The following is a 22,164-nucleotide window of genomic DNA, read 5'->3' on the forward strand; positions in this document are numbered from 1 at the left end:
TCAGAGTAGAGCCGCTGCTGCTCCACATCGAAAGGAGCCAGCTGAGGTGGTTTGGGCATCTGACAAGGATGCCCCCTGGGCGCCTCCTGGGTGAGGTGTTCCAGGCATGTCCCACCGGGAGGAGGCCCCGGGGCAGACCCAGGACACGCTGGAGAGATTATATCTCTCGGCTGGCCTGGGAACGCCTTGGTGTTCCCCCGGATGAGCTGGAGGAGGTGGCTGGGGAGAGGGAGGTCTGGGCCTCTTTGCTTAGGCTGCTGCCCCCGCGACCCGGCTCCGGATAAAGCGGATGAAGATGGATGGATGGATGGATGGATGATTACCTTGTCCAGTGAAGTTTCACTTCTATCAAAGCCAGCTAGAGGCAGAGAAATGCATGAACAACTTACTGCCCAGAATAGACTTTGAAATACTTTGATATAGCTGCTATCTTTATTCATTTTTGCAGCATATCAAAGTAGTATAAGCCGAACATTCAGCCTTGCAGTCTTGCAGAAACATTTCCAAAAGAGTGGAGGCTGTTCTACAAATGGAAGAGTGCTCATCTTCACAAAGAATATCTACATGTCCATGCACTTTTGTAAAATATATTCAGGGGTGCTTCCCTGGCTTTTTGTAGGTAAAATGTATCCTTAGAAGTGTATAACTTTATTTATAATAAAACTGTGTAATACATTAGTTGGCTTATATATTCAAATCTTCAAAATAATAAAGGTCTAAACATATTTCAGTGGAAGCCAGTACCACCTTTACCTCTGGCTAAACATTTTTCCATGGATAGACAGAAGCCAACAGATTATGAGAAACATCAAAACATTTTGAAGGACTAAATAGTTCAGCTGAAAACACATTGCACTATATTAAGTGTGGCATCCCATGATATACTAAAAACAAAAGTAGATTTATTTATGTCAATTTACCAGGCGGTAATGCAAACAAATGGGAGGCTGAAGCATCTACATGGCTTTTTACATGAGGTACAGTGTGTGCCCCAGGCCACTGGCTGTACTGCCTTCAGACTCAGACACAACTTTCTTAAACAGATCAGGCACTTTGATCATTTACAGCATAAGTGCAGGGGGGAGCTAATTTAATGAACGATGAAAGCACCATGGTAAGACGTGACACTGAGCCTTCGTGCAGGACAAGGAGCTTGAAACTCGCTCAGCTAAATGGAGTAACAGTGGCTTTTTTTAATCATCTGGACATGTGCTTATCCTGCTCTGCTATGCTTCGCATGTGGTGAGGCTCTGAGGGGCTTCATTTTTCCCAATGCTTGTGGAGATAGGAATATGAGACAATTTGCTACCAGGGTTTCAATCAATAACAACACTTATACTTTCTTTAATAAGATGAAAAATGTAAAGCACATTGCACAAGTCTTATGCCAACCCTAGTTTTGTAAATTTTTGCTTCCAAGGTGCCAGACTTTCTTCTTATTCTTTAAAGTGGTGTTGTTCAATACTTTTGTTCAACACTGCGCTTCCCGGGGGGGTTTTCTGTGGACATTGGCTGCTTTTTCACCAATATTCAGTCCAGTCTTTGTGTCTGACCTTTATCAGGTAAATGTGTTATGTCAACACATAATGAAGTCTTAGCAGAGAAGCTAAGATCAGATAATAAGCCGTATGCTTTGGCACTTTGGTAACTTGAAGCCTGTCAAAAACCACAAAATTTGTTCCCATTTATGAAGCGCAAGTATGTAAGTTCAATAAGGAAGATTAGTATTGACTCATCTGTCTGCTTTCCTACGTGGTTGGCTGTCAGTCTATTCTTTACATCACTTACATTTTCCCACTCTGTAAAACTCAGTGCTGACACCATTGCTTTAGTCCAGTCATCTTTCTACCAATCAGCCTCCACTCTATGTACTTTACATCGCACTGGGCATCTTTCATTCTTCCTTGCAGACTCCTTCATGCAACCCACCTCCTCCCCAATTCCGCCTCATGCAAACCACTCATCCAAGCCTCCATCTTATCTTCACCACCACGAGAGTCTAGACTGCGGAGCGAAAAACTTGACATAACTCAGGATATGTGCAGGGTATCCATTAAAACCATTTGAGGAAACTGGAATAGAACAGTAAAAAAATAATAAGTGGCAGGCCTAAAAAACTCTCTACAGCAGATGAACAATATCTGAACGCCATGTCCTTAAGAACTAGAAGAAAATCTCACAAAGACCTAACCCAGGAGCTGAGAGTTGCATCTGGCCTCTTCAGAAATGTTCTCAGTGGAAGCGCGGATAGCAAGAAGCCTTTCTTAGTGAAGGAAGGGAAGAGAAACAGGGACAAAAGGCTGAGGTATGCCAGATTACATGAGAACTGGACTGAAAATTAGTGGCAACGGATCTTTTGGAGTGATGAATCCAAACTCACTATGTACAGAGGAGGTCAGGAGAGAGCGTACAGCAGTGAGTTTTTAGGGCCAAATATAAGACATGATGGAGGCTCTGTCTGTCTGACTCGCATCTGCTTCATTTCTCATAATAACGATGATCCGAAGTACAGTGCCAATGCAGTAACAGTATACCTGGATTCAAAAACACAGAAGGATCATCATCAGATTGGCCTCCCCAGAACCCAAACCTCAACATCATTGAAGCAGTGTGGGATCATCTTCACAGTGAACAGAATGAAAAGGCAGCAAACATCTGCAGAAGAGCTTTAAATGCCCTTCAGGTTGTACTGAGTAATAAAGTTTATCATAGCAAAGTTTCACTTTCTCCTAAAAGAAAAGCAGAGCTGGAAAAGAGATTGAAGAAGCACTTTTGGGCATGCATTTGGTGGTTACTTTGAAAAATAATCTAACTAATTGTCACAGCACAAAATAACGTTTCATTTAATTCTCCTGAAAGTTAAACCGCCATCATTCCTGTTACTGAATTTTAGATTTTCTTTCACTGTTCATGTGTTTAAAAAAGCGACATAAAAAAAGGAGCCGTTATTCTGCCCGCTGGGGGCGCTGTATTTTCTCCTATCACTCTTGACATTAGCGGGGTGCCACCAATCTCTTCCGGGTTCACTCCGACTCGCAAAGGTTGGAAATGAACCTATGAAGACATAATTTATGTACATAACCACGTTTCCCCGATAAAGGGAGAAGTTGTACTGTTATTTTTGCACCTGTGAGCTTTAACGAAGCTTGTAGCTGTTGAAGCCGCTTCTGGTTTAGCTCTCCGTGTAAGTTGAATATGTCTGCGGAGGAAGCGGACAAAACAGCCACCACTGATGCCAGCGCCGGAGACGAGGAGGAGGAATGGCTGTATGGAGGTAAAAACAACCACCTGACGTCCGCAGAAACGGTTCATTCGAACCGACAGAGACGTGGAACACGATCTCTCTCGCTATGTTCCTAATTAACTGCTAACCAACAGATATCACTGTGCGCTATCCCGTTAATCACGAGCGTTAGCCTGGAAGCTAAGCTAGCAGCGGGTTTTTGGTCGGCCTGTTGTGGCTGCACCGCTCAAGTCAAATCATTTGAGTGTTACTCTGGCTTGTTATAACGTTTAACTGGACTATGAAGTGGCGTATGTATTTTCTGCACCTCACCTTGTTAGTAAACAAAAGTTTAGTTAAATATGTATTAGATAACGATAAATGAACTCAGTTGCTTTTAATTTCTGTTCCAGATGAGTCGGAGAGCAAAGACGAGGATGAGGAAGCCAAGCTGAACGCTGCTGTCAGGTAACTATAATTCAGTCTTAGCCTGGATTTAAAACAAAAACCCTCTGTGTGTAACACATTTCAGGGTCAACGAGCGTTGGCAAAGTAACTAGCAAAGGTAATATAGTTCAGTACAGCTATCACTTCTCACGAATTCTAGAAGTATTTACATTTTTAATAATTTTTAGATTTATTGAGGTGGATTTCAGCTGATGCTGTATCCCTGGGGAGGGACAAAAGGCACTATTAGTACACACGCAGAGGTCACTTTATTAGCTGCACCTTGCAAGTAAGTGGGTTGGACCGCCTTTTGCTGTCAGAACTGCTTTAATTCTTTGTGGCGTAGATTCAGCAAAGTGATGGATGATTTCATCGGAGATTTTGGTCCATGTTGACTTCATGACATCACGCAGTTGCTACTGATGAATCGCTGTACATCCATGAGAATCTGATGAGATATAGGTAGGCTGTACCCTACCTGAGAACCTCAGGTAGGATATGGTGTTTAAATAATGCTGAGTTGGTGTTATGGGAGCCAAACTAAAAATATCTCCCACTCCATTACATCACTAACAACGCTAAGCGGCAGCTACAAGGCAGGATTTGTCAATGCTGTCATGATATTCGTGCCTACCATCTGAATGTTACAGCAGAAATCAATTCTTTGGTTGGTTATTTGGTTATATGATCTACTGCTGCCGTCCTCAGCTTGAATCAACCCGACCATTTACCTTTGACCTTTGGCATTGAGAGAACTGGATAGTTTTTCTTTCTTTATTTTCCCAAGTCCATTCTCTGTAAACCCTAGAAATGGTTGTATGGGAAAATCCCAATGGATTTCTGAAATCAGCCATGTCATGCTCCCAAACTAAAATCACATGCTAGATGCATTTACTGCTATGTGATTGGCTGATTAAATTGCTTTACATCTAGTATGTTAGAATATTATTGAAAAGAGAAAATTATGAGGATGTTGTTTGTTAGTCGTTAAAGCTACACATCATCTCTTCATTTATACTCTGCTACATGTGCTGCAGATGCTGATGGCACTATTGCTGCTGTCATAGATTCATTGATCCTACAGGGGGAAACTCTGTTACAGCAGCAGCACAAAGAATAAAATTAGTGTAATTAATCTAATCTTGTTTAGTAAAGGTACCTCTGGCTCATAGTGAATGCTTTATAATGACACCATTATTAAATTATACCCAGCCTTAGACAGATTTATCTAACATATCTGTGACAGGCCAAAAATAATTTTGGCTTACTGATATATCATCACTTGGGCTCCACCTAACATACAGACATCTTACAGTTACATTATGTGCTTAAATTTGAATAACAAAAGTGGTTAAACATATTAAAAAAAACCAAAACAAAAAGGCAGCAGGTCACATGAGTATGTGTACATATCTAGTTTAATTAAAAGCTACTAAAGGAGACAAAAACAAAAACAAACTAATAGTCTTTTGAAACATAATTTTCTCCTAGTTTTTTTTTTTTTATTACATACAGATAGATAATAGGACAAAATGTAACACCTTGAACTCTACAGTGAGGTCATGCTGTGGCAGCTTTATGTTTTAAGTGACATTTTGGTGGCATGTTTTGTTTTTCTAATACTTGTTTTCTTTAAGATAAGGGTCACTGCAAGTAAATATAGTGTATAGTATAGTGATAATAAGTTATCCTTTGATTAACTTTTTCTTCCTTATTAGAATGGCCTCTGTTAGGATGTCAGTGCTCTGATGACTGAATAGTTTAAAGAGTATGAAAATGATGTAAATCAGATGTTGTGGCCTTCATAGTCACCAGATCTCCAACCAGGTGAAAAACTTTGTGAGATTTTGGACCCAGAAACTTTGGACTGAGAAGAAATTTTATATTTGGTCTGTTGTGTCTAATGTTTTTTTCAGTGCCCCTGCTGATGCTTCAACAGATGATGCTGCTGCGCACGCTACAGGAAATGGAGTTGCATCTGAGGTGTGTAGCTTACATGCACAGTTTCAATATTTTTTGTTTGTTTTTATTACAAACTTATTTCCAACTCAATGAATGTTTCATGTGTTTTTATTTCTGGATTTTCAGGCCACAGGTGAGGCTGCAGGCGAGGATGTGGAGAGCGACAGCGACAGCGATGATGACGACGATGATGTCCGTGTCACGATTGGAGATATAAAAACCGGAGCGCCACAGTACACGTACGTTTGAGGCAAATTGTGCTGTTGTACATATTTTTACAGTTTGTGGCTGGTTTATATAAAAGCTGCTGGGTGAGGTTTCGGATTCGGAGATGGCTCATCACCTTGCTTGTACCTTCCTTGTGATGTAGCGTGGTGGTGTCAGCATCGTGCTCTGTAAGGTGCTTCTCAGTAGCAGGAAAACTATTTAGAATTTAACAAATAAATAATTCAAAAAGAACCTCAAAGCAAACCTCACAATGCAGCAACTTTAGATTAGACTATCAGTGCCACAGTAAGTGTAAGGAAACTACGAACATGGAGTCGCTTCAGGAAAATTCTGACTGTCCTCGAGTCTCTGAAATAAACAGAGATCCCAATTGAACATTTGTGAAGAGATCTGTAAGCTCCTCCTGAGAGGATCTGCCAGGAAGAATCTCAAATGTCATAATGACTCGATATGGAATCCTAATGAGTGAGTCAACACTAGCTGTTTGTACTACAAGCTTCTTAATGCTTTGACATGACGGAGTTAATGGACTTTTTGATCCACTTATAAAACAGGATGCTTCAGTGAACACATAAGTTCAAGTGAGCTATCAACAGCTAAATAAATCAATTTGCTGAAAAACTGAAAGGGTAATGTGAATATGGTAATTGTAATTTGAAGTTTATGTTGGGATGTTTCATTCAGAGTCTTAATACTGTTGTTTTCCTCCCAGAACTTATGGAGCCCCACCTGTCAACCTCAACATCAAATCAACAGGCTCCAGACCTTATGGACAAGGTGTCGTTCTCTACTGGCTTAATCTCTTTTTTTCCTGAATAAAAACATACAATAAAGACAGTTTGCCTGTTTCATTACTGTGATGTCTTCTTGTAACTTGTTGTATTGTTTATTTTCAGTTTCCGCAAAGCTGAAGGGAGTGGATCTCGATGCACCTGGAAACATTAACGGTGTTCCAGTACTAGAGGTCGACATGGAGTCTTTTGAAGAGAAACCATGGAGGAAACCAGGTGCGTGTGTGCTTGTGTCTGTGTCTTTGCTTTTATAGACAAAATATTTAAAAGCCAGAGGCTGCCTCCAAAAGTGAGTAAATAAGCATTTTATATCATATGGAGAAAAAAATAAATGTCTTACAAATTTCATTTTTACTACCGATCTCTCTTTAAATGCTTTTTATTGTGTTAGAAATCAAACACACATTTTTTTTTTTACTCTAGTGTTCCCCCTTCCCAAAAATCTTCTATAGTAGAACAGCTCCAGCTAAAATGACCGAAAGAAAACATTGAGTCTACGAGATCTAGGTAGAAGAATTAAAACTTGCAAGATTTCCGTAGGTGAATCTATGAAAAGATTGTAAACAGTAGCCTGCTGTGGTGTTTGTCTATGGAGCCATCATCTTTCCACTTTCTGTAGCTGTACGACTCATGGTTGCCTACCCTGTTGGTCTTCCAAGTATTGCCAGCCATAAAAAAATGCTACATGGTGGAGGCACTCTTGCTTTGTGGTCATTAACACCCTCTAATCAGAGCCTAAAATGACTAGCATGGTTGTGCATTAGTCCTATGCACAGCTCTGCAGACCATTGTCTACATTTTGTATCTGCTTAATGTCACTGTCTGTGACAAGCAGAAGTCACTGCTCCTTTTATCTTTTGCATCAAGTCTGTAGTAGAGATTTTCTTAATATTTTAGACACCACAGTGTGCAAGTTGCAGGATGTTTGCTGTTTAGTACACAAATATGACCATGTGTCTCTAATTCCATTCCATAGTCCATAATTGTTAGTCAACAGAAATATGGGATTAATTTTTTTTAAACTGGTTGCTATTCCTTCCTTTTTGAAAATTGCATGGTTGACATCATGGATCCAGTCTTAGCCAAATCTGTAAATCCATATTTTCTCCTCAGTAAAAAAAGAAAAAGAAAATCAGAGCACCTCTGATGATTTTTGTACAGAATTTCATAAAATGTGCGTGTTGTTTTTTTTTTTTTTTTTTTTTATGTAGGAGCCGATCTGTCAGACTACTTCAACTATGGCTTCAATGAAGACACATGGAAGGCTTACTGTGAAAAACAGAAGAGGCTGCGTATGGGCCTGGAGGTCTCTACAGTTGGCTCAGTGACAAGCAAGATCACTGTAAGATATCACTGCACCACTGCTGGCTCTGTCTTTGTTTGTTTTTGTACTCCAGCTCCTGCTTCCACCAACCCTCAGTTTCTTTTTGAGCATTTTATTTGACTTTATACAACGTGTAAATGCCTAAACGTTAGCAGATCTAACAGCTAAATGTTTCATAGCTGTTCCATACAGGTCACAAGGCTACGAAAGCTGTCTGACCTCACTACATGTTTTAGCTTTTGTCTTCAGTTAACCACCAACGCAGAGCATGTGGTAATGTGGATAAATGAGTAAAGGCTTGCATTTTTAGGAGGCAGGTTCTACAGGGTGTTCACACAGGAAGCGATTAGCAATGTGGTAGCAACCAGAGTCAGTGACATACTGTGATGTCAGTTGACCTACAGGGGAAAGAACAAAGACATTTATGTCATGTTATTTTTGTATCTAGGTATTTTCCTGGAAATCTACCAGCATCTGAATTTTAATTATAAGAAACATAGCCAATGTGTTTCCAAAAACATGCAGCTACACAGTGACTTCAAAACCATGATGACAAATGTAGAATTTTGTGTACTGTTGCATGACCATTGCTTGACCGTATCTACTTTAAAATCAGCACCCTTGTTCTCCTTCAGAAGACACATGAATTTTTTTGTGTGGCTCTTTTCCAGGTTCAGCAGGGCAGAACTGGTAATGAAAAAGACATACCCAGTTTGCCAGTTCACACCTCAAAGCCAGACTTCACATCTCCTGTCAGCTTGTATAAGTCTGCTGTCAGTCAGGTCACCAGGTAAGACTCCTGCCTCTACATTCACATGTTTAATATTTGGTAGAGAAACACACTTACAGTTTTTCAGTAGAGGTTAAGCGCACAGTCAAATACATAATCCAGTTATGGGGCTAGGGACGGTTGGATGAAGATGCTTAAAACAACCACATACAGTTAACTGGCCATCTTTAACGGAAGGACGAGGAGTAAATTGTTGATGGTTTTGGTACAAGAAAGTTAAAATTTCATCAGTTTATTGTGTTAACAGTTTTTAAATCCAACATTCGCAGGCACCGTCTTGGGTCATAAGGAGACACAAACACACTGGGCCACTTCCAGAATAATCACCAGTGTGCCTGTGGTTAAAATGAGGCGCCTTCCCATGGTTTTTATTATGTGTGTTACTCTCATTACCCCTGTCCTTTGTCTCAAAATGGTAGGATCTCTCCCCCTCAGTGGACTGGCCCGCCTGCTCAGGACATGTCTTATTATACGTAAGTGGGCATGGCCTTGTCCCTCCGAGGTTAAGGGGGCCTGATGGGAAATGCATAGATGTTTAAGGAATGGGCTTCTCTGGGTGCTTTTGAAGCCTCAAAGACAGCTTGATTTTCACCCTTGTTTCTTTCTGTTTGTGTAGTTGACTTGCGTATGTGGACATCACATTTTGGGTTGTCTAGACAAAAATACTAAATTGTGCTCTACAAGGGCCTGATATCCACTTACGGGGACATTATCTTGCCACTGTTCTATCAAAATTTAAAACAAGTGTCCTCATTTGTGGATCTCATTTTTCTCATAAACAAAAATCAGGTAATTCGTTGTTTTACATTCATCAGGTCCCAATCAGCCCAAATAGCAAAGAGAAATTGAAAATGCATGCCATGAAAGAGTTCGGGTCTTAGGAGGTTAAAGCTAATAAAAATGACAAATACTTTCAACACAAATAGGTGGAAAATCAATTTAAAGATGTCTTCTCTTTTTAAACCACTATTTTCTTAAGTGTGTTCTTTAAGGGTGTTATAGTTTTTATCTGAGACCCAAAAGGCTGATTTAACCAAGCGTAAAAAGAAAGTTACAAATTGTTTTAGATCTAAACTTTGGCTGATTGTTGCAGATATGATGGTGTCATGGTGGCTCTGCAGCTAATTGAATTTTAATTTCAGTTAGAACGATGGCTTCTGCTGATTTATCAAAACAAGATAATCGAAATAAAACAATAATTGTGCCAAATTTTGTTGTGTTGTAATGCTCTAAAAGTCCTAAATCACTTCATGGCAAATTCAAATTTACTTATAATTTAACGTAAAAATTAAATTAATAATGTTTATCTCTAAATTTAAGAAGAAAGTGTGAGTATTCATGGTAAGTAGCCTTTATCTCAGTGTTGTTGTTTTTGCCATAGTTAATGAATACTGTCGTTATGTATGCTGGTAAAACAGCGTACATAACCATACGTACCCCTGGTTTACTAAATTACCAGACAGAAACTGACACTTTTTGGTGAATTTGGCTTATAGTTTATTTGCTCATTATTTTTGACTGTAGTACATTTGAAAGTAGCTGGAGCCCATTTTCTTTGGATCCTGCTCGGTACCTTAATGTACTTTTTTTTAAAAAATTGTCTTTTTTTTTTTTTTTTTTAAGGAAATCGAGCGGCACAATCGATGTGATTGGTGGACAGTTGGCAACTATCAGCAGAGTTGAGGGTCGACGCCGACATAATCTAGAGGGCAACAATATTCAGGTACAAGCAAAAACAGAAACTCACAAGAAAAACCTCCAGTTATAGTTTGTTTATGCGTCTTTCACAGTGAACATAAGGCCTGATTTAGATTTCTGTGGGGAGTCTTTTTGTAGCTTATGATGTAACCTACATAAGTGGCCAGCATTGTTGTTGGCATTTATGCTCGTGCTGGTGTGTTAATTATCTTGTGGTCGCGCCCCAGTGTTTTATATGCACACCCAGCCGATAGAAACAAATAAAATGCTTGGACTTTTTTTCCTTCATGGATTCCCACTCTTTGTTGTGGGTTTTTGTTTTGTTTTTCATCTTTAGAGGCAAACATTTTTTCTTCTTCTTTGTATGTTCCCTCACATCCATTAGGATGGTTTCAGCAATCTCCCTCCAGGAATTTGATGACATTTGTGAGTCCTATGAATCGTATTCCTTATACTGAGCAGTGATTGTTATTCTTTCACTGATGAACTCAAAAACAGCAGGGAAAAAGTAACTGGAAATGCACAAGAAGAGGAATCGACAGTACTGACAGTAGATCGGCACTTTGTCCACCTGACATGTTTCTGGTGAGGTGCACACTGGGTTACGCCTCAGGATTTTAGAAGACTTTGTGGTTACGGAGTATGGCAAACTCAACTTCTGATAGCATCAGTCAGCTGTTTTTAGTATGTTGACAGACATTAAAACTGTGTGATGTTTGCTCTCTCTGTGTTCCTCCTCATCTCTCTGTTGTTGTGCAGGTAATCTCTGAGCACTCGACATCAGAGGCTGAGCCTGCTCCTGCTAAGATTCCCACATTCTTCCCTCCCGGACCACTTCCTCCAAACATTCCCCCACCGCCATTTCTCCCTCCGCCACCAAACGTCAGTACTGCACCTCCACTCATCCCCCCACCCAGTAAGTTCAGTTTACTGTTCATTGTCATTATCATTATTATTGTTATGCAATATTTTCAGCATGTTTACTCTCTTCACTCCTTCTGCTTCTTTGTAGGGTTGCCCATTACTGTCCCTCCTCCTAGTTTTCCTCCACCAACTAGTGGGCCTCCTCCTTCTATCATCCCCACTATGGACAGGTAATGCGTCTGTACACACACACACACACACACACACACACACACACACACACACACACACACAGTTGCAGTTCAACTCTAGCACTTTAAATATGGATGTTTTTAAAGCTAGTGCAACATCATAATGTATAGCTTGAAAACAACTTGACATAACATAAATATAGACATGTATTCACAAGTGTTTTCAGCTGCATTTTACACCTGTGCACTAGAGGTGGGAATCACCCTACGTCCCACGATACGATATTATCACAATACTTGACGCACGATACGATATTATTGCAATTTTTTAAAATATTTTGCGATATTCAGATTCTGTACATAAAGGTAAACTTTATCAATATTCATTTTATCTAATATCAAAGTCTCACACTCAGTCTTTTTCTCATTTTAGTCAGTTTTATTGTTGACAAACTGAACGGTTTGTATTACAGTCTAGTCCAACTTAACTGAATGCAACCATCTGGTACAATTATAGCTATTCTGAACTATGCAATTTATGAAAACTATGCAGCCCATTCAGCAACTGAAGAATTTGAAAGTAAATTAAAACAAAATATAATTTTACATTAAATAAAAAAGTTTTAAACTTAATTAAAATAAAACATGTCTTAAATTAAAATAAGTAAACTGTCATGTTTATTGCTGCCATAAAAAAAGTTAAACACATTTGGACAGTGAAGGAATGTCAGGATTCTTGCTCAGAAAAAGGATCAACATGCTCTGAAGTCAGAGCATAAAAACCTTTTTTGTAACAAAATATTGATTTCTGCTGTCCCTGTATCGATACATTATTAGCAAACAAAATATCACGATACTACACAGTATCGATTTTTCCCCCCACCCCTACTGTGCACACACTTTAAGTCTGTTTTCTTCTCTTTACTACCCCAAACATGTGCACTGGTGCACTGACCTGCAGTTCAGTGACACTGTATAGGTATTATATAAAAGATTTGCCTTGGCCTTTTGTTTTTTTTCTTTTTGGTGCAAAATTTAAAGTACCCCCCCACCACCCCACCCACACACACACACACACACACACACACACACACACACACACACACACACACACACACAGTTATTCAAGCTGTGCAACCTTGGGTTAATGTGTAAGGAAACACAGCCTCATGTTTTTTAATGTGTTTTCATTCAGTTCTAAAACTTGAGAAAAGGTATGATGACTATATAACAAAACATATCAATGCCATTTGGTGCTGCATGACTTTGTTTGAACAGTAATCGTTGCGTCAGTGAAAAGGACAACACGCACACACACATACACACTGAAGTAATGTTTCCTTTCTGTGTGTTTTCGAAGCAGCCATCCAGGAGGTTATGATGGACGCTCTGTTCCTCCGTATCCGTTTCCTCAAGGTACAGACCAATGTAATCTGGCGCTGTCAGTGACAGATGTGGCCAACGCTACGAAAATGCATGTTGATGCATACATTTGCACCATCACCATTTGTAGTTACATATTTTTATTTAAATGAACTCCAGCTTTCCCTCTTATTTGTTTTCAGGTGCTTACCCTCCCCCCATGGTCGGAGGTGTGCCTCCTCCTTGGCCTCCGATGATAGATAACTCCAAACCTTGGGATTATTATTCCCGCCGAGATGACAAAAGAGACAAGGACAGAGAAAGACCCAGAGAGAGGACACATGAGCGGGAACGAGAGAGGGAGCACAGCCCTTCAGCTATGAGCTACACCAGGTACACCAGTGGGACAAAAACAGAGTAGTGAATGGGCTGCTGGGGGATTTGAATGGCATCTGTAAAGCCACAGAAAGGGATAAACAAATAATTTGAGCAGTTTGTTTTCAGCTGTTCGCGGGTATTGGTGTATCAGTGATCATACATATAGTCGTCACGCGGTTGTCAAACTCATCACAAATGTTACTGAGAGCACAGACAGAGAAGCTTTTACTAATAAACAACATCTAGGAGAGAAATTAAGAGTAATAAAAGAAAAGTGAACAATTGATGTTAAGACGCTGCTTTAACCAGAGACTGAGTTGTTTTATATGTAAATGAAGTAAATTCTTCTTTCCTTTTCGTCTTCTACAGCGACGAGGAGCGGTATCGGTACCGTGATTATCAAGAGCGTGGTTACGCAGAACGCCACCGTGACCGTGCAAGCCGGGAGAAAGAGGAAAGACACAGAGAGAGGCGGCACAGAGAGAAAGAAGAGGGACGCCACAAATCCTCACGCAGGTAAATGAGCACACAGTTTTTCTTTCACCCCTGTTGTGTAACTAGTTTATTTGCTAAACTGGAACATTTTATTTATTGGTTAGTTTTCTGGTCTTTTAAAAGTGAAAGCCTGTCACATAGATAACGCTGATGAAAGTTGCTCTCTGTTTTATTTATTGGGCTTATTTTAACTCCTGGGAATACTATAAATGGATACTTTATGTAAATATTCATGCATTTCTGCAGACAACAAATTTTGATTCTGGAGGTTCTGTGGTTTCCTGTTCAGGCCAATCATATATGAGCAGGCAAAAAAGGGATTGCATTAAATAAACTCTATTGCAATTTTTTTATTTTTTATTTTTTATTTTTTTAGAACTAATGAATCATATCTGTATCCTTAAACACTGATCACTGGGAGAAACAGGAAGTATTAGTCCTGATACACACCGACTAAACCAGAAGCCCTAAAATATTGGGTGTTATTGTGTAGACAACGCACAGACAACACACACAGGGTTCCAAGTTGATTGGACTTTTAATCACGTAGCGTTGGTGTTCTAGAGCTAAGCTTATGTTGTGAAATGAAATGTAAACATGTGAGTTAAACAGAAATATTTTAGTTTTTACGAATTTTCAGTTGTTACATATGAAAGTAGAGTTTAAACTAAAAGAAGTAGCAGTTCACTAAGTGTTAGTTTTATCGAGAACTGTCCTTCTAAAACGTTGAGAGATTCAGTGTTTTTAAACAATTAAAAAGTCAGCTGTAAACTGTGAAGTCACAGAGCTAACATCAGCAGTCGTAGACATCTCATTAACAACAACCCCCCAAGAATTTTCAGACAATTTGCTGTCGTCATTAAAAATGTCAAATGTGTGATATGAGGATCAAAATATCAGAGGAACAAAATTGCTCAACTGACAAACCCTGAAAATAGGAAGGTTTTTAATACTTTATTTTCTTTCCACCTCTCTGCCCTGTCTAACCCACGGTTCCTCTCTTCATTCTCCTTTGTCTTTGCCCTCTCGTCTCTGTTTCTCTTCTTCTCACCTTTCATCTGTATTGATCTCGACCTTTTTTTTGTCCATGTCTCTTTTTTACCTCCTCTTCCTTCCCATCTCCTTACACCTGCCCTTTACTTCTCTTCCGATCATTTTTTTCTCTCCTGTCCTCTTCACCTTTCATTAGCAGCAGTAGCAGGAGGAGGCACGACAGCGAGGAGGGGGACAGCCACCGACGGCACAAACACAAGAAGAGCAAGAGGAGCAAGGAGGGCAAAGAGGCCAGCGAGGAGATCAGCGCAGACCAAGAGAATCAGGAAGCCATGGAGTAGCGATGACCACTTCCCATCTTTCATCCCTTCATTTGTCTCCATGCTGACCAGAAAGGGAGAAAATGAACGAGAGACCAAGAAAACCAGAAAGTGGCTGAGTGACAGATGGACCTGTCACTCTCCTCTCCATCAGTCTCCATTCTCTTCCACCCTGCTGTCGTTCACCCTCACCATCACTTCAGAATAAATGGAGCAAAGGAGGAGGTGAAGGAGGAATGGTCATTCTCCTAACCCATCTTTTCCATCTGATCAGGCAAAACATCATTTGGTCTTTAACCACCTCATTTTTCTCTCTGCCCCTTCTTTCAGAGCACTGCTGTAAATTAGGCTCAAAGATTTCACTGTATAGTCGCTATGATCAGCAGAATTTGCTCTTCTTCTGTTGTTTGTATGTTGTCCATTTGTTCTTGTCCCCAATGAAGACTTCCTTAGAAAGCTGTCAGTTAAGTTCAATTAAACACTTTTTGATAAGATGTCTTTTTGTGACTTTTCTTGGAATAAATACTTGTCTTCTGTTTTCATTTCTCCAGAGCCTAATAATGTTTATCATTTTTAATTTTATAGTCTTCCCCATTATGCATCTTTAGTTCACAAATTGATAAAGTAGAAAATATGTATGGTTTTTTTCAGATTACAAGAGAACTTGATACACACTTTTCTATATTTTTATTCCTGGACTCTTTAAAAAAAAACAACAAAAAAAAAAACCAACCAACAAAAAACCTTTGCATGATTCAGTCTAAAAATAATCCTTATTTATGTAACAATGAACTTTGGAGTAGCCCCTCAGTTCATCCATCACCTGAATCCAGACTTGGGCCTTTAGACATCTTTCTTCTGACTGACTGCATCATAAAAGACGGAGGTCAGGTGGGTTGGTTTTTCTCTGCTCACAAAGAAGCTACAAGGAGAAAAAAATGTCTTAAGCTGAGGATTTTGAAGTTGATGTGTATCCTATGCACACGAACTTTAATATGAGGATCAACCATTGGAAGAGTACATGACAAAATAGAAATCACAATGGACCCTCTTTAACTTCAATCATTGAGTTCGTGTAGAACAGGTGCTAATTCCAGGCCTCAAGGGTCGGTGTCCTGGGTCAACACACCTGAATCAAATGATTAGTTCATTACCAGGCCTCTGAGGAACTTCAAGACATGTTGAGGAGGTCATTTAGCCATTTAAATCAGCTGTGTTAGATCAAGGACACCAACCCTTGAGATGTGGTGTAGAATAATATATGTACAGAGTTTTACATCAGAAAGCCTTCAAATATTAAAATCCCCTCATTATATATCAATTTAAGACTGGGCTTGTCAGTTAAGTTGGAAGCATCTTTTGTCCAGGAGTTAAAATATTGAAATGAAAACATTGTGTTCTTTTTGTCTTTCCAAGCATTTTCCGCATCTTAAAACGACTCTTCAAAATGTGACATTTTTTTCTGAATTTACTTTTAAAAGTTTTAAAGTGTTGGGTTGCAAACCTCTCTACTTTGATCTTGTCTCACATTGTCTCTGAAGTCTTCTGGTTTGTTGTAAACGTAAGACAAAAGCTTTCTGCTGGTAACCATTTCAAACAAGCCATACTTGTTTGTCCATTTTCTAATTATACCCATATGAACTTTAACATTTGGTATGCTAAGGCCTGTAGCTCTTGGGTTTTTTGTATTTTCTCTAACCCTTAACTGAATTTGCCAGGATATCCACTGCTTTTTTTGTGAATAATCTTGTTTTTTGTAGAATACTTAAAATTGTTTGGAAATGAATAACCCTTCCTAGATCGATGTGCATCAACAGTTGCATCTCTAAGATCATTGCCGATGTCTTTCCTCTTTGGTGTTTTTGTCCTGAATGCTCCAGACCTGCAAACTGCTAAAGATTTGTGCTTTTATAGAGTCTGTATTTGGATGAAGGAGTCAAATTTTTTTCTTTAATTTGTCATTTGTTATGGGTCCAATTACAGATGACTACCGTATGAGTTCTGACAACAATAAACTTGCCTGTTTTCAGTTACCTTAGAGTCAGTTAAATGCAAATAGAGGGTGTTACTACGGAAGTGCAGAGCTGCCACCCAGGCAAAAGAAAAATACAAGTGTATCACGTTATAACGTGAAAAGTTTATTGTTCTAACAAGATACTTTTTCTGTTTGTACAATATACTATCATGTTTGTACAATATACTTTTCACGTTTGAACAACATAATATCACGTTCGTACAATATACATAAATATCACGTTCGTACAATATAATTATCACGTTCGTACAATATAATTATCACGTTCGCACAATATAATTATCACGTTCGCACAATATAAATATTATATTGTACGAACGTGATATTTATGTATATTGTAATAACGTGATATTATGTTGTTCAAACGTGAAAAGTATATTGTACAAACAGGAAAAGTATCTTGTTAGAACAATAAACTTTTCACGTTATAACGTGATACACTTGTATTTTTCTTTTGCCTGGGTGGCAGCTCTATGCTTCTGTATGTTACAGATATGCAATAGTCCAAATTTTACTAACATAAAAGGATAAACTTGTGATCTCATGTATCCATGAGTATCAGTGACTAATCGGGGAAGATTATCTCAGTGAATAAAGAAAACATCAAACGCACTTTATTACAGCCCACACAATGCTCCCTGTTGCATGTGATTGGATCGATATTCCTCAAAGAGGTCAAAGTCTTCCTTCGATCATCCCCTGCTGTTTGCCTTTGCTGCAAAGGTTCACAGCACAAGTGAATAAATCCTGCATCCAGAGAAATCTGTGAGGCTGTGAAGTCAAAATAGAGCTTGGAGGCAAACAGGGAGGCAGTAACAAAAGAAGAAGAAGGAGGAAATCTTGAAAAGCAGAAAGGAGACATTTAAAAGATGAAGTGTGTTGTTCTGTTGCTGAGTCTGCTCTCGGTGGGACGCTCAGCTCCTGTGAGCAGCTGTGACCCTCTGATAAACCCAATAACTGTCAACACGGATGAGGTAAGTTGCTTTGGAGCAAACTTGTCCTGATATTGGCTCTTGGAGGGAGAAAATTTAGAAAAAAAACAATCCATTGTCAGAATTACAATACAATTAAAGACTTCATATTGAAATTTAGGGGTAGTGAAGTCCTGGGATTGCATCTAGCACCTGGCTGGTTGGTCTGTGTGGAGTTTGCATGTTCTCAACATGTTTACATGGGCGCTTTCGAAGTACTCCGGCTTCCTCCCACAGTCCAAATACATGCATGCAGCTCTTTTTATATCCAATCAATTTAAACATTTGATTTGGGTTTTTTTTAATGTTTTGTTCTGAATAAAATATAGGGTTTTGTATTTTAAACATACTTAATTCAACTTGTGCCTGTGTGCTCCAGATATTGGGAAAATGGATATATGTTGGGGGAAGCTCTGACCTCCCGGGAAGCCGTTCCCTGGCCTTCCTGCTGACCAGCGTCTGGTTGAATGTTACTACAACTGCCAACAGTAACGTCCTCAATATCCTGCAGACTCAGAGAATGTAAATGCTCCCTTAAGCAATTTTAACACAATAGCTGAAGTCATTTATACATATTTATTTTCTATGTTTATTTTGATATCTCTGAAGCTCTGATGCTTTTATTTTCTTCCTTACAGACATGGTGACTGTTCGAGCATGACGTATAATGTGGTCTTTGAAAACAGCACAATGTTAATCAGTGAGTAAAGAATGGCCACAGAGGTTTTACATGCAGAGGAAACCTGCAATCACATAGTTTCTTGTGATTTCCAATCTCAAGACACTGTTTGTTTTTTTGTTTGTTTTATACAGAGGAGCCTTTTTACCTAAAGGAGGTCTACCTGCCAACTGGCTGCTCTGACTGTCTGCTTGCTTATGAAGAAGTCATCTCTGGGAAAGATACTTTTACCAGCCTTCTTCTATTCAGTAAGAAACACACATCCCACTATACCATGTGTGAATCCGGAACTCTTTTTTTCTTCTTACTATTGCTTTTTGAAGCATGAAAATCTGTAGAAAAACATTTAGTTACACCCCCCCCCCCCCTTTGCTCTTTATTTCCAGGCAGGAAAACGAGTGTCTCTCCTGACGTTGTGGAGACGTTAAAGAAACAAGCAGAATGTCTCCGGATGTCATCACCCATTATGATGGACCCAAACAACGGTGAGAGTTTCAGCACATTTCTCAACATACTGTGTCACTATTATGTCATAAAAGCTGGTTTTTTTAATTTGTATTCTTTGCATATACAGAAATCTGCCCTGACAACCTCCCGCCCTCAGAGGGGCTCAGTGCCCTCAACAGCTTATTAGAAAACAAGATGGCACATCGAGTTGCAAGAGTCCTGGATGTTCTTTTTGATGTGTTTGTGAACTGGTAGTTTAGTTCCTTTAATCTCTGCTAAATGTCCCTTTAAATCGGAGAGATTGGCCAGTTTTTTTGTTTTTACTTTCATTCACATTATTTCACATCTGTAAAACATATTTAGACAAACTTATACGTGTTAGAACACAAAGCAGAAAACAAACTATGTCAAAACAACCATTAAAGGTGAGGAAATTATGAAATTTTGTCAAAGTCTGTGTTTTAATAGTTCATTATTTTTTTGGTTTTCCTTTTCTTTCCCTGTTCACATGTTATTTTGATTTTATTTATTTATTTTTGCTTGTTTTTATTTTTGGTCTCTCTTTTAGTTGCTGACAGTTCATCATATGAAACCTAAGCTAAGCTAAGCTAACCTAAGTTTGCTATGATGAACAAAACCTTGAAAACCATGTCACTTGACACTTGGATTAAAAAGGATCTGTAGGAAGTCTGTAACATCAATGTACCTCTTAGTAAATTCAGAATACAATATTGCAGTCCACAGTAAGTGGTTTTAAAATCAAAGGCTTTAATTAGAAAGCAAGACAATTTTTCTGCCTGACGTGTATTAATGAGCATATATGGAGAAATGTATTAAACTGTATTTTAGATATAAGATCTTGGATGGCAGAAAACCTTTTACAGCTTAACCAGGACAAAACTGAAGTTTTAATCATCGGTCCTGAGGCTCAGAGAGAGAAACTCTTGTCTAAATTAATTATTTTCACTATGCCCTTCGCTACAAGTGAAAAACCTGGGTGTTATTTTTGACTCTGAGCTTGGTTTTATCCCACATATTAAACATGTAACCAAAATCGGATTTTATCATCTAAAAAATATAGCCAGAGTCCGCCCTATTCTCTCTTGGGCCAACACGGTAGATGCTGATGCATGCTTTTATTACCAGTCGCATTGATTACTGTAATGCCCTGCTCTCTGGTCTCCCCAAAAAGAATATTTCACCCTTACAACTTTTACAAAACTCTGCAGCTCGTGTGCTGACGAAGACCCAAGGGCGGGCCCACATTACACCGGTTTTAGAATCACTGCATTGGTTCCCCGTGTGTTTCAGGATCGATTTTAAAGTTCTTTTATTGGTCTTAATTTATATGTCTTAATGGTCTTGGGCCTTCTTATCTCTCAGATCTGCTTTTACCATATGAAACCTCGCGGACCCTGAGGTCCTCTGGTACTGGCCTTTTGACTGTTCCCAAAGTCAGGACACATACTCACGGAGAGGCAGCTTTTCAGTGGTATGGTCCTCGTCTGTGGAACAGCCTGCCGGAGGAGCTCAGGGCCGCAGAGAACGTACATGTTTTTAAGAACAGGCTCAAGACCCACCTTTTTAATTTAGCTTTCGCCTAACGTTTATTTATTTTATGCTTATTTATTCTATCCTGTTATTCTATTTATTAATTTAGGTTTTACCTAATATTTATTGATTTTATTCTTATATATATTTTTATCTTAGTCAAAGGAGCTTGCAAAGAAAAGCGTCTGGACTTCTTTAAGTTACTTGAAGACGTTTCACCTCTCATCCGAGAAGCTTCTTCAGTTCTAAGGTCAAATGGTGGAAAGTCCCAGATATAAACCTAGTGGGAGTATCCCCCCAAAGAGGGACAAAAGGACCCCCTGATGATCCTCTAATCACCTGAGCCAAGGTGTGAAACTGGGTGTGGGTCCCAATCAGGCAGAGTTTCGGGTGAGTTCATTGTGAAACCTGGCCCCACCTTATCATGCAAATTCCTGAGGTCAGATGGCCCAGGATGTGAGTGGGTGTTAAGGCGTCTGGGGAGGGATCTCAAAACTGGATTATAGATGGCAGACAGTTGGTGTCGTAAACCACCGCCTCTGTTCAAAGATGGTCGCTCACAGTGGACATAGATGGCTTCTTTCACTCCTCTTTCAAACCATCTGTCCTCTCTGTCCAAAATGTGAACATTGGCATCCTCGAAAGAGTGTCCTTTATCCTTAAGATGCAGATGGACAGCTGAGTCTTGTCCTGTGGAGGTGGCTCTTCTGTGTTGTGCCATGCGCTTGTGAAGTGGCTGTTTGGTCTCTCCGATGTAGAAGTCTGGGCATTCCTCGCTGCACTGTACAGCATACACCACATTGTTAAGTCTGTGTTTTGGCGTTTTGTCTTTCGGGTGAACCAGTTTTTGTCTGAGTGTGTTGCTGGGTCTGAAATGCACCGGGATGTCATGCTTGGAGAAAACCCTCCTGAGTTTCTCCAATGTGTGTATTCATGTGTGTATTCATGATCGTTTATGTTAATGAGAGTGTGGGGAGTGAGTTGGAGGGCGGGGTGGGCTGCTTTTAACCATGTAAAGCACTTTGTGCTACATTTTTTGTATGAAAAGTGCTTTATAAATAAAGATTGATTGTGGTCAACAACAGACACACATTATGTCACTATCGTGGACTAAACCAATCAGAGATAGTCAGGGGCGGGACCTCTCTGATTGGCCGTGGTCCTTATAAACTTATCTTATAAACAGTACATTTGCATAATGACTGAAGTTTATAAGATTTGGGGAAACCTGCAGTCAGCTGAGACTGAAGAAGTCACTTGGATGAGTGACGAAACGTTTCTCCCACAAAACACTACGTCCAGATGAACAGAATCAACTTTTGGAGGTTTGTATTTTTGCCAAAACAAATCTGAATACTGAATTAAATTAATGACTTCTTAAAAAATATGTGTGAAACTATGGAAAAAACACCTAC

General features: G+C 39.4%; 2 protein-coding genes across 7 annotated transcripts; both read left to right on the top strand.

The window, feature by feature from the left end:
* Positions 1 to 2,968: 2,968 nt before the first annotated feature.
* On the top strand, positions 2,969 to 15,558 carry fip1l1b (FIP1 like 1b (S. cerevisiae)). Of its 6 annotated transcripts, none has more exons than XM_006787333.3 (16): positions 2,973 to 3,274; positions 3,637 to 3,691; positions 5,587 to 5,653; positions 5,759 to 5,871; positions 6,573 to 6,637; positions 6,757 to 6,867; positions 7,863 to 7,993; positions 8,647 to 8,765; positions 9,185 to 9,238; positions 10,389 to 10,488; positions 11,223 to 11,379; positions 11,476 to 11,557; positions 12,879 to 12,934; positions 13,084 to 13,273; positions 13,628 to 13,774; positions 14,943 to 15,558. In XM_006787333.3, the coding sequence occupies exons 1-16, from the start codon at positions 3,196 to 3,198 to the stop codon at positions 15,085 to 15,087; spliced, it is 1,671 nt and encodes a 556-aa protein (XP_006787396.1). In that variant the 5' UTR covers positions 2,973 to 3,195; the 3' UTR covers positions 15,088 to 15,558. The 6 variants fall into 6 exon arrangements, with proteins under 6 accessions (XP_035762183.1, XP_035762184.1, XP_006787396.1 ...); XM_006787335.3 differs by having other exon boundaries at positions 14,946 to 15,558; XM_006787334.3 differs by having other exon boundaries at positions 2,976 to 3,274; positions 12,882 to 12,934.
* Positions 15,559 to 17,791: 2,233 nt separating this feature from the next.
* Positions 17,792 to 19,625, top strand: LOC102783772 (uncharacterized). Its single transcript, XM_006787337.3, has 6 exons — positions 17,792 to 18,075; positions 18,452 to 18,594; positions 18,711 to 18,772; positions 18,886 to 18,999; positions 19,138 to 19,236; positions 19,326 to 19,625. The coding sequence occupies exons 1-6, from the start codon at positions 17,971 to 17,973 to the stop codon at positions 19,451 to 19,453; spliced, it is 651 nt and encodes a 216-aa protein (XP_006787400.1). The 5' UTR covers positions 17,792 to 17,970; the 3' UTR covers positions 19,454 to 19,625.
* Positions 19,626 to 22,164: the final 2,539 nt, after the last annotated feature.

This window comes from Neolamprologus brichardi, chromosome 6 (assembly GCF_056152115.1).
Source record: "Neolamprologus brichardi isolate AB-2024 chromosome 6, ASM5615211v1, whole genome shotgun sequence".
In the NCBI taxonomy this organism is placed as follows: Eukaryota; Metazoa; Chordata; class Actinopteri; order Cichliformes; family Cichlidae; genus Neolamprologus; species Neolamprologus brichardi.

Excerpts from the sequence above, each read along its gene's own strand:
- fip1l1b (XM_006787333.3), top strand. The coding sequence starts at position 3,196 with ATGTCTGCGGAGGAAGCGGACAAAACAGCCACCACTGATGCCAGCGCC. Across the intron at positions 3,275-3,636 it reads GGAGGAATGGCTGTATGGAG|ATGAGTCGGAGAGCAAAGAC; the intron begins GTAAAAACAACC and ends TTTCTGTTCCAG. Across the intron at positions 12,935-13,083 it reads TCCGTATCCGTTTCCTCAAG|GTGCTTACCCTCCCCCCATG; the intron begins GTACAGACCAAT and ends ATTTGTTTTCAG.
- LOC102783772 (XM_006787337.3), top strand. The coding sequence starts at position 17,971 with ATGAAGTGTGTTGTTCTGTTGCTGAGTCTGCTCTCGGTGGGACGCTCA. Across the intron at positions 18,773-18,885 it reads AAACAGCACAATGTTAATCA|AGGAGCCTTTTTACCTAAAG; the intron begins GTGAGTAAAGAA and ends TGTTTTATACAG. Across the intron at positions 19,000-19,137 it reads TACCAGCCTTCTTCTATTCA|GCAGGAAAACGAGTGTCTCT; the intron begins GTAAGAAACACA and ends CTTTATTTCCAG.